The sequence below is a fragment of the Raphanus sativus genome, chromosome 7 (assembly GCF_000801105.2).
Source record: "Raphanus sativus cultivar WK10039 chromosome 7, ASM80110v3, whole genome shotgun sequence".
Lineage (NCBI taxonomy): Eukaryota > Viridiplantae > Streptophyta > Magnoliopsida > Brassicales > Brassicaceae > Raphanus > Raphanus sativus.
The window spans coordinates 4808071-4822864 of NC_079517.1; the positions used below are offsets into that span (position 1 = coordinate 4808071).

Below are 14794 nucleotides of genomic sequence, written 5' to 3' on the forward strand. Positions count from 1 at the left end.
TAGGAATTGGTGTGTCTTATTCATTGAGTAATGTATCCTTTATATAGGTATACAATAGCTTGGAGACCAAGTAGAACTTGGTGAGCAAGTAAACTTAGGAATCAAGTAAATCTAGAACATTCCATAATAGACATCACACAATATTCATAACACTTCCCCTTGATGTCCATTATGCGTGTAAGATGCTATCTCGTTAAAAAACCGAGATTGTAATGCCATAACCGTCTAGAGTTTGTAATGCGTTTGGAATACTGCCTCGTTAAAACCTTTCCATGGTAAACCCAAAAACCCAATGTGGTAAAAACGGGAAGCCATGGATAGGAAAAAGAGTACAGCCGCATTACTTCCCCTGAAATGAACATCACTGAAGGCTTCTCAGTGATCGCATACCAATCTGCTGCATAAGCTTCCTGAGCGTGCATGTTGGTAATGCCTAAGTGAAGAGGTCGGCTGAGTTCTCGTTGGATCTGACTTAGAGTACCTTGACCTCTCCTTTTTTCTGAAGATCGTGGGTGAAGAAGAACTTGGGGAGAACATGCTTAGTCTTGTCACCCTTGATGTAACCATCTTTGAGCTGAGCTATGCAGGCCGCATTGTCTTCGTAAAGAACGGTCGGCTCGTCTTTACCATCCGTGATCCCACATACTGTCCGAATATGGTGTGTCATGAGTCTTAACCAGACACACTCTCTGCTTGCTTCATGGATCGCCAATATATCCGAGTGATTGGATGATGTGGCTGATATAGTCTGCTTGACTGATCTCCATGAAATGGTCGTGCCTCCATATGTGAAAACATAACCAGTTTGGGACTTAGCACTGTGTGGGTCGGATTAGTAACCTGCATCAGCAAAATGCTTTCATGATATTCATGGTCCATTTGGATCATGTGGTTTATCTCTCTTAGATAAATTCGACCATGAATGTCTTTGTATGTCCATGATCTGTCCGGATCATGACATCATCCATAATCCATCCGGATTATGTTCTTGTCCACTATATATCTTATTCATATCCTTTGACCAAAACTCTTTATGAACTTTTAGTATATGTCCACGGCCTGTTCATGAAGTGGCTATTGTGTTATAGTTTGAAGTTTAATCAAAACTAAGCCACTTTTTGGTCAATAGGACGTTCCTCTCACTTGGATGGTTTAGGTCGGATTTAAGACCTAGAGGAACTGGTCGGAACAAGCTGGACGGGATGGATTGGTCGGGACCAATGATGATTAAGGTCGAACTAGGTCGGACATGATCCTAGTCGGTATTTTTCCCTTTGGTCGTGAATCTGATGGATTCTCAGACCATTTGACCAATCTATTCTTGGTATGTTGGATCATAGATTCCAACCTTCATATACGGCTAATGATCTCTACTATAGATCATCGTAGTCTCTTCATAGCCTCTCCAAGAATCAATCATCTTAATCATCCTTTCTTTAAGTATAAACACAAGGAATATATTGACTACTATATGGACTGATCAGAAACGTTCTTATAGAACTTTCTACTAAGCATCACTTAGTCTTATCATATCGTGTGTACATACACGCATGCAGCTGCATTTCAGTCCATGAACAACGCAGGAACGATGTTGTTCTATGAGAACTTCTTTCTCATCTTTCAAGGTATCTTATATTACCTTTATATCCAGTGAGATATCCAATGTCTACTACATCTTTCTTAGATGTCCAGATTTCGATATTGGGTAGTAGCATTCACCACATTAGGAATTTATTTCCTTGTTCCTTAGTCCCTGTGAGTATCCTTGTGTGATCAAGCCATTCCATTGAATGCTTTATGTAGCAACATGTACGACCACTTGTCTGTACTTTCATGTTCTACTGCTCACGATTTTCTTTTCCTCACAAGACTCATCTGTTCACTGGTTAGATGGCGTCTCACTTATGTATTTGGCCAATACGCCCATCTCATACATTCTTTGGGTTTAACTCCACGTCTCATTCTATGAGTACTCTTACGTGGGTTAGTGATCCTCGCATATCTCTTATGCTCAAGTGCTTTCTCTTTATCACTTATGAGTGTGTGTATGTGTCGACACCTTATATAATGTTCCATCGCGTTCTATCGCGTTCTAGACATGATACAATCGATTGAGATTTTATTATTATCAGGATCATTGAATACTTTGTAGTTTGCAAGGCTACATTGTATGATACCTGTACCTTAGGACCGGCCGGTCTTATCTCATTGTCTAGTATAGTTTCTCTTTCATGAACCCGAATCTATCATTATGAGCACCTTAACTTTTCTATTCGAGGTTCCTTATATATGGAACATACTTGTCTATCTTGTATAGACTTCTACAGCAACTTGATTATGTCTCTACTAGGACATTTATATAGTGGTGCTAAGCTGGTATGACTTAGTCATTCTTTCGGGTCTGTCTGGCTATCATTCTTTCTTTGTTTATGGACGTCCAGTACATATATATCTGGTCCGAGGATCTTTGCCAAGACTTGGATGGTTAAAACCATTCCACTTTCACTTTCTATTTACCAGCTTATAGCTTTCTCCATGATGTTGGATAGTCGGATTCATCTTGTATGTAATCCGTGTACCTTGGCCACAATATGATCACCTTTGTTTGGCTCATGGTCTCACTGAATTTGTGGGAGAAAGATCATGTTCTCTTATCCAACATATATTCCCGATTTTCATCTCATCCTTAGATGAGGTATTCCATCCTAGATGGCACATAGGTATGTGGTGGTTTATTCATAGACTCTTAGGATGGTCTATATCTGGATTATGACCCTTTATCATCTTTAGACGGGAATATCTATGCTCACTTTATATGGCCTGATGTATCTTATCTTTCATACATGTATTCTTGTGGTGTACCCAAGCTTATAGACTTTTGAAGTCTCAACCTTATAGGTTATGCCTTATACGGCCAAGCTATAATGCCTTATGGCCTTCAGCCAGGCTTATCATGTTCGGGTTTTATAGTATGGTCATGGACCACACGGAGTGTTTATTCTCCCCCTCATGAACATGCTATAAAGTACGTTTGTTTGTCCTCACTTAAACGTAATGCTTGGACGGTCAGCATGGTTTTAGACCATGATACACGAATTTGTGGTCTGGTCATGATCACGGGTTTTGTTCTCACTATCCTCGTGATCAGATTATACTTTCGTGTTGCTTGGAACAATGAAGCCTACTGAGTTTCCCTTGTGTACATGTTTCACAACGTGAGATCTTATGGGATAACTCTTTGTGCCTTATTAATCAAGTTCAGACCAGGATGGCTAATCCGGTCATGCCATAAAGTGTATAAATTCGTTGGTGAACCTTACTGGTTACCTAGGCTTTTATGCCTTATCACACTGATCCTTAGCATAGTATTAGATCAGTAGGGAGAATGTAGTCTCGACCTCTTTTATATGTATGCCTTTAGCGATTTTCATTAGCTAAAGGAACATTTCCTTTTTCTTTACTTTGCCCATTGGTTTATTATTGAAACCATTTTGATGTGGCTTGTAATGCCATTTCGACCTTTACTCCCTCCTCGACCATGATTGGATCTACAACCACGGTTATTGTGGTATCCTTGTCCACGGCCAGTGGGGATTTTGGGTCTTTCTCAATGGGTCTTAGGTGATAAATTTCGTGCCTCTTAAGGCCATGCCTTAGGCGTGGTGGTCTAGACATACTCTTCTCGAGTTTTCATTCTCATTTGTCAAAAAAATATTTTTCAAGCAAATCAATCAAGATAAAAGAAAAACTTTTATTAATGCTATGAAATTTGAATGACAAATTATGTTTAAAACAAAACACCAAATCATAAGTTGAAATCAGAATGTCAAAGGCTTAAACAATAGCCGGCCAGTCCATAATAACATCTTGGACGTGGCTCACATTTGGTTCTCTATTCAATGAATAAACCAATCTCATCATCTATATGAGTCCACCCGAATTTTCTTTTCTTAGCTTCTTCAGCATCACCGTATATCATCTCACATTGATACTCGGCACTTATCTCCATAACATAGTCGAGTTTGTCGAGGTTGACTTTCCTTTTCTGCTTCTTTTCCTCAAGAGCTGAAAGGTATGAGAGAAGGTCGTAATAGGTTGTGAAACCTTTAGCCTTCTGTGATAACAACACTTCCTTTGAATGGATCGTGTCACGAGTCTTGCTTAACAAGTCATAGTTTGTTATCACTTCACCACATAGTTTAAGACTATAGGTGATTCTCATAAGATCAAAGTGATAGTCATCCACGGATTCATAATCCTGGAACCTCAGAGCCTTCCATTCTTTCATGGACTCATCTAGTAATGGCTCCAAGAACATGGTGTTCAATCTCGACCAGAGATCGTAAGGATCGTTGATGTAACTGCACTCATCATACAGATCCTTCACGAGATGCTTTCTCATTATCAAAAAAGCTCTACGCCTTTCATATGCAAGGGTATCATTGCCGTATTTGATACACTTCCCAAGTCCTTTACACTTTAAATCAGCTGAAGTGTTCATTGCCCAATCAAGGTAATTGTCTCCATTGAGATCAAGGGCTGGGTAATCCGAGTGATGGAGTCTCGACATCTGAATCATATCAAAATGATTTGTGTTAGTACATACAATTTCTGATGCCATTGGCTATCCAAGAAATAAAAGGCAATCGGCCAGTATGTAAACAATAAAGCCATATGGCTTGTGTGACCAATGTCATTCGGCTATTACATAATTAAATCACATTGCCAGCAAACAAATAAGAGGGGCATACGGCCAGTTTGCATTCTCTTTAGAAATTTACTTTCTCATAACTCATCCATCACTTAATCAACTTATTTGATTTATAAATCCCTTGAAAATAGTGGGATGGAAGAGTGCATGGTTTAGCCATACCATATGGTATGCTACATCGACCCATGCGGTTTAATGGTCTAGTAGTACCATTCGGTACACATCCTCGACCAAATAAAACGGATCGTGATTTAGCTGCACTGTGGTGCGCATCATTCATCACCGGTGATTGTGGATCACCGTGGATCATCGAGGATCACCGTGGATCACCTTGGATCACTGATCATCGTAGATCATCGCGGATCATCATGAATCATAGATCAACGCGGATCATCGTGGATGATCACCGTGAATCACGGGTGAAAAATCTAGTTGCACCTGAGGGTGAACATCATCGACCATTGATTTTATTTTATGGTCTAATCGTACTTAAGAGTACGTATCATCGACCAAAAGATGTGGAAAACATTAACCTTATGTTTTGTTTGGACATATAGCGTGTCATCCTTAAAGGGGTATCACTTGTTGTCCATACAAAACGAAAGTCATGTAATCACATGCTTTATATTTTAGGATTTAGGGTTTCTTAAAATCAGATTTAAACTTTAAGGATTAGGGTTTAAAATTCAAATCTGTTTTTAGGATTAGGTTAAACATTGACCTTAAATTTTGTTTGGACATATAGCGTGTCATCCTTAAAGGGGTATCACTTGTTGTCCATACAAAACTAAAGTCATTTAAAACTATTAAGGGTTTAGGGTTTTGATTTTAAAATAAACAGAACTAAAATCAACCAAATCAAATCGCAAAATTTTTAAATCGGAATTTAGATGAAGAGAAGTTTGAAATCCGAATTGCTTGAACCACAAGTAAAGATTAGGGTTCTTGAGATCTTACCTTAATCTTTGCCGATCTTTTCTCCTTGGTTCCTCTTTTAGAAACCTTAAATAATCAACAATGAAAGTTTCAAAGTTGGATTAGTATGAGATCTAAGAACAATAGAAATCGAAATTAAGAGAGATAAGGAGTTGGCGGCTATTAGGGTTTTGGATGATCTTTGACGGCACGGCTTGCACTGGGAGGTGACGGCGCGTCTGGAGTCGGATTGATGCGTGGTCTGCGGCGCTGGATTCGTCTCGTCAAGAGCTTCAATTTGATATATTACTCGCCGTCTGGATCCTTACGGTTAGGGAGATATGACGGTTTAAAGTTGCGGCTGAAATTAGGGATTTTGTGCTCGCTGGATTTTAGCTAGGGTTTAGAGTCTCGTGCTGATAACGTGTTGTAAATAAAGTAGAGAAGAGAAGAGAAGATAGGAATTGGTGTGTCTTATTCATTGAGTAATGTATCCTTTATATAGGTATACAATAGCTTGGAGACCAAGTAGAACTTGGTGAGCAAGTAAACTTAGGAATCAAGTAAATCTAGAACATTCCATAATAGACATCACACAATATTCATAACAATAACTTCTATTATTCATTATAATTGACCCTCATGTTTCATAATCACTCTCACAAGAGTTGACATCATTGATCTGAGTGTCAATTTATTGAGAACCATTAGAGACAGTTGACTAATCAAATACCCATCTAAAATCGATCTCTTTTTCTCAGTAAAAAAAAATAACCAACTAAAAAAAATATCAGATTATTTCCATGGTTTTAAATCCGATCATAATCGCAGCTTTCCACCAGCTAATCGCCGCGATTTTCAGCACCGTGATTTGGTGCATCACCAAAGTGGCGCAGCTCATGAGTTGGTGCATCATCAAAGTGGCACAGCTCGTGACCAAGGCGATCAATTCCATCGATTTCAAAGTCGTCTTCAAGAAACTGATGACTCTCCTCTTCACTAATTTCGCGCTGGTACAATGATTCGCTCTCGCTATGTTACTTTAAAAGTTGCTGCTAATCAATGGTTCCAAGTTCTTAGTTTCTCTCTCTGTTGGATACCCAATTGTTGATGCGATATGTGATGCTTATCATAGATTCTCATATTACATGTCTTTCCGAGGCAATGGAAAATCAAGGAGGCACTTGAAAAGGCTTGCGGAAAGGTGGGTGGAGAAATAGCCTATTTCTATGGATCCAACCATCTCGGCTCTTTCTTCAAGACTCTAGCCAATGCACGCTTCTCTTACGTATGTGGATATTTTGTACGACTTTGAAGAGGTACTGGAAATCTGCGATAACTCAGTTGAATTGGGATATGGACTGATGATAAAGGCCGGGTTGCAGACCATCGTTGCCTTGAGCGTAGTGCATACCACTTGCGTGTTTCTTTGCGTTCTAAAGACATTTCTCAAGTCAAATCTCAAACTTTGAGATTCGAACCCTGGATGATTTGAAGAAAAAACAATGAACTAAACGCTAAGCCAAGTTAATTTGTTGCACAAAGACACAAATTTAATTTATATATATAAATATACATTTGTTTTAAAATTTTCAAAATTGCAACAAACCCTGCGTTCAACCTTTCTTTCTTTGAGAAGCGGACACAAAAAGACTTATTGGACCGTGGGTCATCAATGTCGAACAATAAGTAATACATACTTATATACTTGATCCTTCTAATTATCATCATCTCACTGTCTCCATTGCTTAGCTTGATTGCCTATATAAACACAAGTGTTTTTCTCTTCTTTCATAGTTTGATTTAGTCAGTTGGAAGAAACCAAAACCATATTGGTATGAGTCAGTTGTAGGAGTATTGTAGGAGTGTTAAAATGAATTATAATTTATGAGGTAGCTCAGCTCAGTTCATTTTTTCATGAGTATAATCTCTATATTTTAGGCTCATTTAATAAATGAGTTTACTGATCGAGCTTAAAAAAGATCATGAATTATATGAACGATCTTTAATGAACATGAGCTAACTCATGAGCTTATTTATTTTTATACTTATAATTTTATACTTATAATTATATATATATAACTTCTATTTTTCTTTTGGAAAAAGATAATTTCTGTATTTATCATATTTATCTTTTAAAAATTAAAATGTAAAATATAAATAAGTAATATAGAAATAAAACTTTTAAAAGTTATCTATACTTTTTCGAAAAAAGAAAAAAAAACTATCATATTTAGAAATTATCAAAATATTTCTATATAAAGCCACGTTAATCCTATCATTTCTCTCACAAACTTCACTGATCCCAAATTTAGACCATTGGTTTTGAAATTTTGTTTTAATTTAATTTATTTTAGGAGTTTGTTTTTTATTTTTATCATGGATTTATTTTTGTTTAGTATTTAATATTTATGTTTTGGAATTTTTTAATATTTAAATTTTGAATAATATTATAGAATTTATTTTATCAAAATTTAATTTAATTTAATTTTATTATTATTATATTGTACTAAATCACGAGTTAACTCAATTAACTCATGATTTAGATAATCTGAGTTCGAGTTTACATATTGAAGCTCATATAATAAATGAGCTGAGTTGAACTAGCTCATGAAAGAACCGAGCTCACTAAAAGCTGAGCCGAACTACCTCATTTTGACATCCCTAGTCCCAGTCGCGAGATGTTGAACTTACAATACAAATGCTATTTGCAAACAAAGACGCAGTTTTTATTATCATTTATAACTGACCCTTATGTTTGATAATTCAGATTTGACAGCATCGCTCTTGAGTATCAATGTTCATTTATTGAGAACCACCTAGTGACAGTTGACTGAAACGAGAATGTTTTCAGACATCAAATCTAAAAAGTGAAATAGCATGTACCAAGTAGTTTACACCCTTTGGCTTTTGTAGGATCAACGGTGACGAGGTGATCATTTTATTTCTAACGCTTCGAGAGGCTCTTGAATAGAAGAATGTGCCTCTTTGACATGCTTCTCGTATTCATCTTCTTCCTCCTCCTCTTCTTCTTCTTCTTCTTCTTCTTCTTCCACTTCAGCTTCAACGTCCTCTTCCTCTTCTTCCTCAGCACCTGATCCTAAGCTTTTGATGACACTTGAAGAAGAAGCTGGATTCCTAGCTTCTCCAACTATCTTCATTATGTCCTCTACGCTTTGAAGAGAATAGCTCGTGTTGTCTCTCTTGTAATACACTGCTTGAGCAGACTCCAGAAGCTCCTTTGGCAGATTCTTTGTGTACCACGGATGATTCTTGATCTCCTTAAGCGTGATTCTCTGTCATCGACAATCAGAAACCCGCAACAACATCTTCCTGTAAGAAGATATATAGATAGACTTTGAAAGCTGCAAAACTGGAATGGTTTAGGTGGGTACCTTAGCGGGGTTAGTGACGAATATGCGAGAGAGAAGGTGTCTGCATTCCTGAGATATGTGAACGTAGTCCGGAATCTTGTATTGTATAGCCATTATACGCTGAAGATGATCATTTGAATTGTTACATATTATTGAGACACTGAAACAATAAGAAGAGTTAGTTGGTTAGAAGAAAATGGAGTTACTTACTTGGATAGTTTTCCTGAAGTTCTTTGGATCATTAGGGTCCTCAAATGGGTAAGCTCCAACCAGCATCACATATAGGGTTACACCACATGACCACACATCCGCGTGCTACAAAAAAGCAGCTATGTAAGAAAAAAAGGCCAGTCTATATGAAACGAATATGCTATTGTAGTGTACCTTGCCATCATATTCTTTACGGGAAAGAACTTCAGGTGCTATGTATGCTGGAGTTCCAACAGTCGATTTAGGAATGGAATGTAGTATAGATGACTACACAACAACAAAAAAAAAAGAATAAGGGACGAGTGAATAGATCATGATATTCTATTAATCTGTAATGGAGACCCACTGAGAAACGAAGGAAATGAATGAGTGCACACACCTTGGAGTAACCAAAATCACAGATTTTCAAAAGCGGAGCAGGGCTACCATCAAGCAGTGTGTTCTCAAGCTTCAGATCTCTGTGGCATATTTGCTGCACAGAAGAATATAGAGAGAGGAAAAGTCAGGACATATTTGATAAACAAGTCATTTTCCCATTTCCCAGTATCACCCCACATCACAAAGCATCAACAGTGGCAGATGAGATTCAAAGTGACTCACTATAAGATAAACACGTATCACAGAATCGGAACCCAGTTGCGTGGCCAAATCAAGACAATGAAACCCAAGGTCAAAACATCTTAAACAGCAATTTCTTTTAATCAAATACTGAAAGCATTAACTTCCATATCTAACCCCAAAAAATCTAAGTCACAAAAAAAAAAACATTGATATTTAGTATTTTACCCACAGATACCTCTTCAGGAAACTTTACTTTTCAACCTAATGAATATACTTACCAAGGAGTGGCAGTAGTCGACGCCACAAATCAGCTGTTGAAAGAAGTACTTAGCCTGAAAAGATTTTTTTTTTCTTTTAAGAACTTATAAACACAGATTAAAAGATAGAATAATATGTCAAAGAAGAGATAGATCAAAGCCTAAGACTTTAAAAAGAGAGAGTGACCTCAGCTTCACTGAATCTACCGGCAGTGCAGATCCTCTCAAAGAGCTCTCCTCCAGAAGCATACTCCATCACAATGGCAAGATGAGTAGGGGTCAGAATCACCTGCAACCAAATCAAAACTAAGTCCCAAGACAACAGCTCTTAAATAATTTTGTTTTTCTAAATTAAAACTAAAACTTGCCTCCTTGAAGCGGATGATATTAGGATGCTTAAGTGATCTGTGATTGATAATCTCTCTAGCCACGTTCTCATCTATCTGCAGTCCATGTATCAAACAATCAAAACATATCTCACCTTTTTCTGCAAACCTCACTCAAAAAATCAATACTTTGTACAATCGCGCCACTGAGCTAAAAGCAAACCCCCTAAATCCAAAAGAGGAAAGTTCTGACCTTTCGGCCTCTCTCGATGTATTTCATGGCGACGAGCTCATTGGTTTCCTTGTGCCTCAGAAGGCGAGCCACACCGAAGTTACCAGTCCCCAGATCCTTCACGACCTCGTACTTGTCCATTTCCAAATCAGTGATCGAATATTATAGAAGCAGGATCACGGGATAGATTCTTCTCTGATAGAAAAAGCGATTTCGAATGACTTTGTATCGATAAGAAGAAGAGATGGTGAGATCCACATGTGTGTGTGCGCGCATCGATGGAGGCGTGAGCGCAGGAGATGGTACGAGATTGGACCACGTGGAAGGTGAGAGCTCTATTATCAATGACAGATTAGCTGCGGTATGGTTGATAATGATATTTAGTTAAAAAGTTACCATATAATAAACTATAGTATTAACATATATACTAGATCATAATATATACTAGATCATGACCCGCTCGACCGAGCGGGAATCAATTTTTTTTAATCTTTGTTTGTACTAAATGTTATACATGATTGCAAGTGTATTAATATAAAATTTTGATAAATAACAATGTGTACTAATGCGTTTAAATAAGCAATGTGTTTAATTACTAAATTTGATTTTTAAATTTTATGATAATGTAAAGTAGATTTTTTATATTATTTTAAATATATAGTCTATATATTTTGTATTTTCAATATTTATCATACAAAACCTATATTGGAGTATTATTTATATGAAAATATGTGTAACATAATATATTTATATATTATATAAACATATCTACGATTTTCGCAAAGGCCATGCGCACCCGCACGGGCTTTATTTTTAAAATGTATTTTATATTGTTTAGTTTTATGTAGTATCGAGTTTGTATAATTCAATTTTGTGTTTAAAGAACAATACCAAAACTGTCTTTCATATGTAAAAATAACACTTTGTAAGCGCGAGTTGTGTCTTTTTATTATAACACAAAATTTGATATAAAACTTATGTTTTTTGTACATTACAAAGTTTAATTTTTTAAAATAATTATTACATAATTTGAAAGTGAATTTTATCTCTGAGGTCTAATATATTTTTTGTGTAATGGTTCAAAGCATTTTTGATATATATTATATTTCAGTTTGGTTGGTTTTTAGTATTATTGTATAAGTATAATACTATACAATATTACTATATTCTATACAATATATAAAGCTATGTTATTTGTTTTAGAAAGTAGATTAGGTCCAACGTAGTTAAAGAATAGTAAAATCTTTATGTATGTATCTATGAGTTATCTACCTAATGTTATTCGTACTAATAAAATCAATATGGTCAATGAAAGTATACTGGTCAATTTAAAATGAATTGTATAGGGTAATTCCAGTAAGATTAATATTTTTAGTATTCTTAGTATCTATCTTATTTAAATTGACATGTAATAAATGTGAAAACCATGGACAAAAAGAGAAATTGTATTTAAGGAAATACATCAATGCAAAGTTAGACTATAGTACATATTATATATAAGGAATGAGACATTTAATTTAAATATATGAGGTTCAACTTTAAAATCCACCTAGAAGAAGTTATAATATTTCTGATTTAATAAGATAGATATAATAAATGTGAAAACCATATATGGAATATGGACAAAAAGAGAAATTGTATTTAAGGAAATACATCAATGCAAAGTTAGACTATAGTACATATTATATATAAGGAATGAGACATTTAATTTAAATATATGAGGTTCACTTTTAAAATCCACCTAGAAGAAGTTGTAATGTTTCTGATTTAATAAGATAGATGTCCAAGAAATAGCTATGCGATTAACTGTAAGCTTTGTATGGATCTATCGATTAGGTGAATTATTCAGGAACTAAATGTTAACAAATTATTTATTTATTAATTATTAATTATTTTATATATTTATTATACTAATATTATTATTTGATTTAATCGATTTACACTATTATACATATTGATTTATGACCACTTAAACCGATTTAAAATTATCTAAATTAGATTAAGAAAAAGTAGTTTCAGACTGATTTGACCCTTAAACCAATTTTCAGAATTTTTTTTTTTTTTGTAACACTTCTCAAGATAAATCATAAATGCAAATAAAATACATATATTTATTTAGTCACAAGACTATCTTTCCGACAGATCCAGTTTAGTACTAGCTTCTTCTCTTCACTTCCAGTGTAGAAAGCTCTCAACTTGCTAAAAAGAAAAAAAAAAGATTAGGGTTCGAAGCTTGAGATTGATTCCTTCTGTTACAAGAAAGAACATGGGTAAAGCTTCGGTGATACTATACATCACGGTGGGGATCCTCGTCCTCTTCCTCATCTCTTACTCCCCGAAGAAGAAGAGCCACCACGACGACCACGGTGGTCACAACCAACATCACCGTCTCAAACTCCGCTCCTCTTTCAATTTCAAACCCACTCGCCACGATCCAATCCCTTTCGACCCTCTCGTTGCTGACATGGAGCGCCGTCGCGAGGATAAGGAGTGGGAGCGGCAGCACATTGAGCATGATCCGGCACCTGGTCACGAGTCGTCGCAGCCTGAGTGGGAGGAGTTCATGGATGCTGAGGATTACTTGAATGATGAGAAGAAGTTCAATGTCACTGATAGGTAAAAAAAATTGATACTTTTGTGTGATCTTGTCAGGCATTATTTGATATCTTTGTTTCCAAAGATTGATGTTTCTCCTACCGATGGGTATGTGACTGAGAGTGAGCTGACTGAATGGAATATGCAGTCTTCTGCCAGGGAGGTGATGCACAGGAGTCAAAGAGACATGGATGTTCACGATAGAAACAAGGATGGTTTCGTTTCTTTCTCTGAGTATGAACCTCCCTCTTGGGCCCGCGACTCGGGTGAGTCACCAGTTTCCTGTTTACTTCTCACTGACTAGAATCTGTGCTACTTGATATCATCCTTTCTTTTTTGGAAATTTATCAGGTAATCATTCATTTGGCTACGACATTGGTTGGTGGAAGGAGGAGCATTTTAATGCATCAGATGCGGATGGTGATGGTCTGCTGAATTTAACTGAGTTCAACGAGTAAGTATCTTCCTCTCGTTTAGTTTGGAAGCAGAACCTTTCAACCAAAAAGTCTCTTATCATTTAATGTTCTTGCACATAGCTTTCTTCATCCTGCTGATACCAAGAACTCTAAGCTGCTGCTCTGGTTGTGCAAGGAGGAAGTAAGGTACTGCACTGTAGCCTTATGTTTTTACCTTCTCTCCCCCTTAGCATAGGTTTTAAAGAACCTATTCTTTTTTCATCTCTTCCACAGAGAGAGAGATTCAGATAAAGATGGTAAGATCGGTTTCGATGAGTTTTTCCACGGCCTCTTTGACACTGTGAGGAGCTACGAAGAAGAGAATCACAATGCCACGCATCCTTATCATGACTTGCCTGAAGGCCCGGCAAAGCAGTTGTTTGCTCAGCTTGACAAAGATGGTAACGGGTATGTACGTATGTCATTTAAAAAGTACCATTTGTTTTTTTTAAGACCATGCGTCTCCTAATAATAGCTTCCTCCCAACTCTTCTGCAGGTACTTATCGGATGTTGTTGAATTGCTTCCCATCATCAGTAAAATCCATCCCACCGAGCATTATTACGCAAAAGAACAAGCTGATTATATTATATCAAAGGTACACCAGTTTCAGAACGAATAAGCCTAGTTAGCTGCTGTTGAACTGGTCAACCAAGTTATATTGTTCTCTCATCTTCCAGGCGGATTCAGACAAAGATGGACGTCTGACTTTGGCAGAGATGATTGAGCATCCTTACGTTTTCTACAGTGCCATCTTTGACGAAGATGACACTGATGATGACTATGGCCTCCATGATGAGTTTCGTTAGCTTAATGATGAGTAAGCATCTGCCACAATTCTGGATTCATTATTCAGTTTCAGACACTAATCGATATTCTCCATCCCATTTGCCAAAACAGTGGAAGAAATAACATCAGGCGGAATACGTTAGATAACTTCAAGGAACATCCCTTTCAAAAACAGGTGATCTTATAGTTACATCTCTTATACTTGCAGAGTGCAGTACGACTCTCTCCCACGGCTGTTAGAACTTAGAAGAGTATTTATGATTCAAAACATCTGTGAAAGAAACATAGTTGTCTTTGTATGTTCTACTACGTAGTAATACCTTTTAAAGCTTAAATCTTTTGTAAGCAAAGCTTATGAAGAGTAACAGTG

General features: G+C 36.6%; 3 protein-coding genes across 3 annotated transcripts; 1 reads left to right on the top strand and 2 right to left on the bottom strand.

Moving 5' to 3' along the window:
• Positions 1 to 3803: 3803 nt before the first annotated feature.
• LOC130497722 (uncharacterized) lies at positions 3804 to 6126 on the bottom strand. Its single transcript, XM_056990770.1, has 2 exons — positions 5669 to 6126; positions 3804 to 4570 (listed from the first exon to the last, which is right to left on the bottom strand). Exon 2 carries the CDS (start codon positions 4568 to 4570, stop codon positions 3893 to 3895), a length of 678 nt encoding a protein of 225 aa, XP_056846750.1. The 5' UTR covers positions 5669 to 6126; the 3' UTR covers positions 3804 to 3892.
• A 2207-nt stretch (positions 6127 to 8333) lies between these two features.
• LOC108818473 (serine/threonine-protein kinase SRK2G) lies at positions 8334 to 10908 on the bottom strand. The gene is made up of 9 exons (XM_018591452.2): positions 10608 to 10908; positions 10397 to 10471; positions 10216 to 10317; positions 10050 to 10103; positions 9590 to 9682; positions 9385 to 9477; positions 9211 to 9315; positions 9022 to 9120; positions 8334 to 8922 (listed from the first exon to the last, which is right to left on the bottom strand). Exons 1-9 carry the CDS (start codon positions 10725 to 10727, stop codon positions 8563 to 8565), a joined length of 1101 nt encoding a protein of 366 aa, XP_018446954.1. The 5' UTR covers positions 10728 to 10908; the 3' UTR covers positions 8334 to 8562.
• Positions 10909 to 12712: 1804 nt separating this feature from the next.
• On the top strand, positions 12713 to 14789 carry LOC108818057 (uncharacterized). The gene is made up of 8 exons (XM_056990916.1): positions 12713 to 13203; positions 13246 to 13447; positions 13533 to 13635; positions 13718 to 13783; positions 13871 to 14044; positions 14134 to 14233; positions 14316 to 14455; positions 14536 to 14789. The coding sequence occupies exons 1-7, from the start codon at positions 12853 to 12855 to the stop codon at positions 14442 to 14444; spliced, it is 1125 nt and encodes a 374-aa protein (XP_056846896.1). The 5' UTR covers positions 12713 to 12852; the 3' UTR covers positions 14445 to 14455; positions 14536 to 14789.
• Positions 14790 to 14794: the final 5 nt, after the last annotated feature.

What these genes read in the sequence shown, in the direction of transcription:
- LOC130497722 (XM_056990770.1), bottom strand. Translation starts at nt 4,570, where the DNA reads ATGTCGAGACTCCATCACTCGGATTACCCAGCCCTTGATCTCAATGGA.
- LOC108818057 (XM_056990916.1), top strand. Translation starts at nt 12,853, where the DNA reads ATGGGTAAAGCTTCGGTGATACTATACATCACGGTGGGGATCCTCGTC. An exon ending in TTGTGCAAGGAGGAAGTAAG is followed by an intron (nt 13,784 to 13,870) that starts GTACTGCACTGT and finishes TCTCTTCCACAG; the next exon opens with AGAGAGAGATTCAGATAAAG. An exon ending in CTGATTATATTATATCAAAG is followed by an intron (nt 14,234 to 14,315) that starts GTACACCAGTTT and finishes CTCATCTTCCAG; the next exon opens with GCGGATTCAGACAAAGATGG.
- LOC108818473 (XM_018591452.2), bottom strand. Translation starts at nt 10,727, where the DNA reads ATGGACAAGTACGAGGTCGTGAAGGATCTGGGGACTGGTAACTTCGGT. An exon ending in ACATCGAGAGAGGCCGAAAG is followed by an intron (nt 10,472 to 10,607) that starts GTCAGAACTTTC and finishes CATGGACTGCAG; the next exon opens with ATAGATGAGAACGTGGCTAG. An exon ending in GTAAAGAATATGATGGCAAG is followed by an intron (nt 9,316 to 9,384) that starts GTACACTACAAT and finishes GCTTTTTTGTAG; the next exon opens with CACGCGGATGTGTGGTCATG.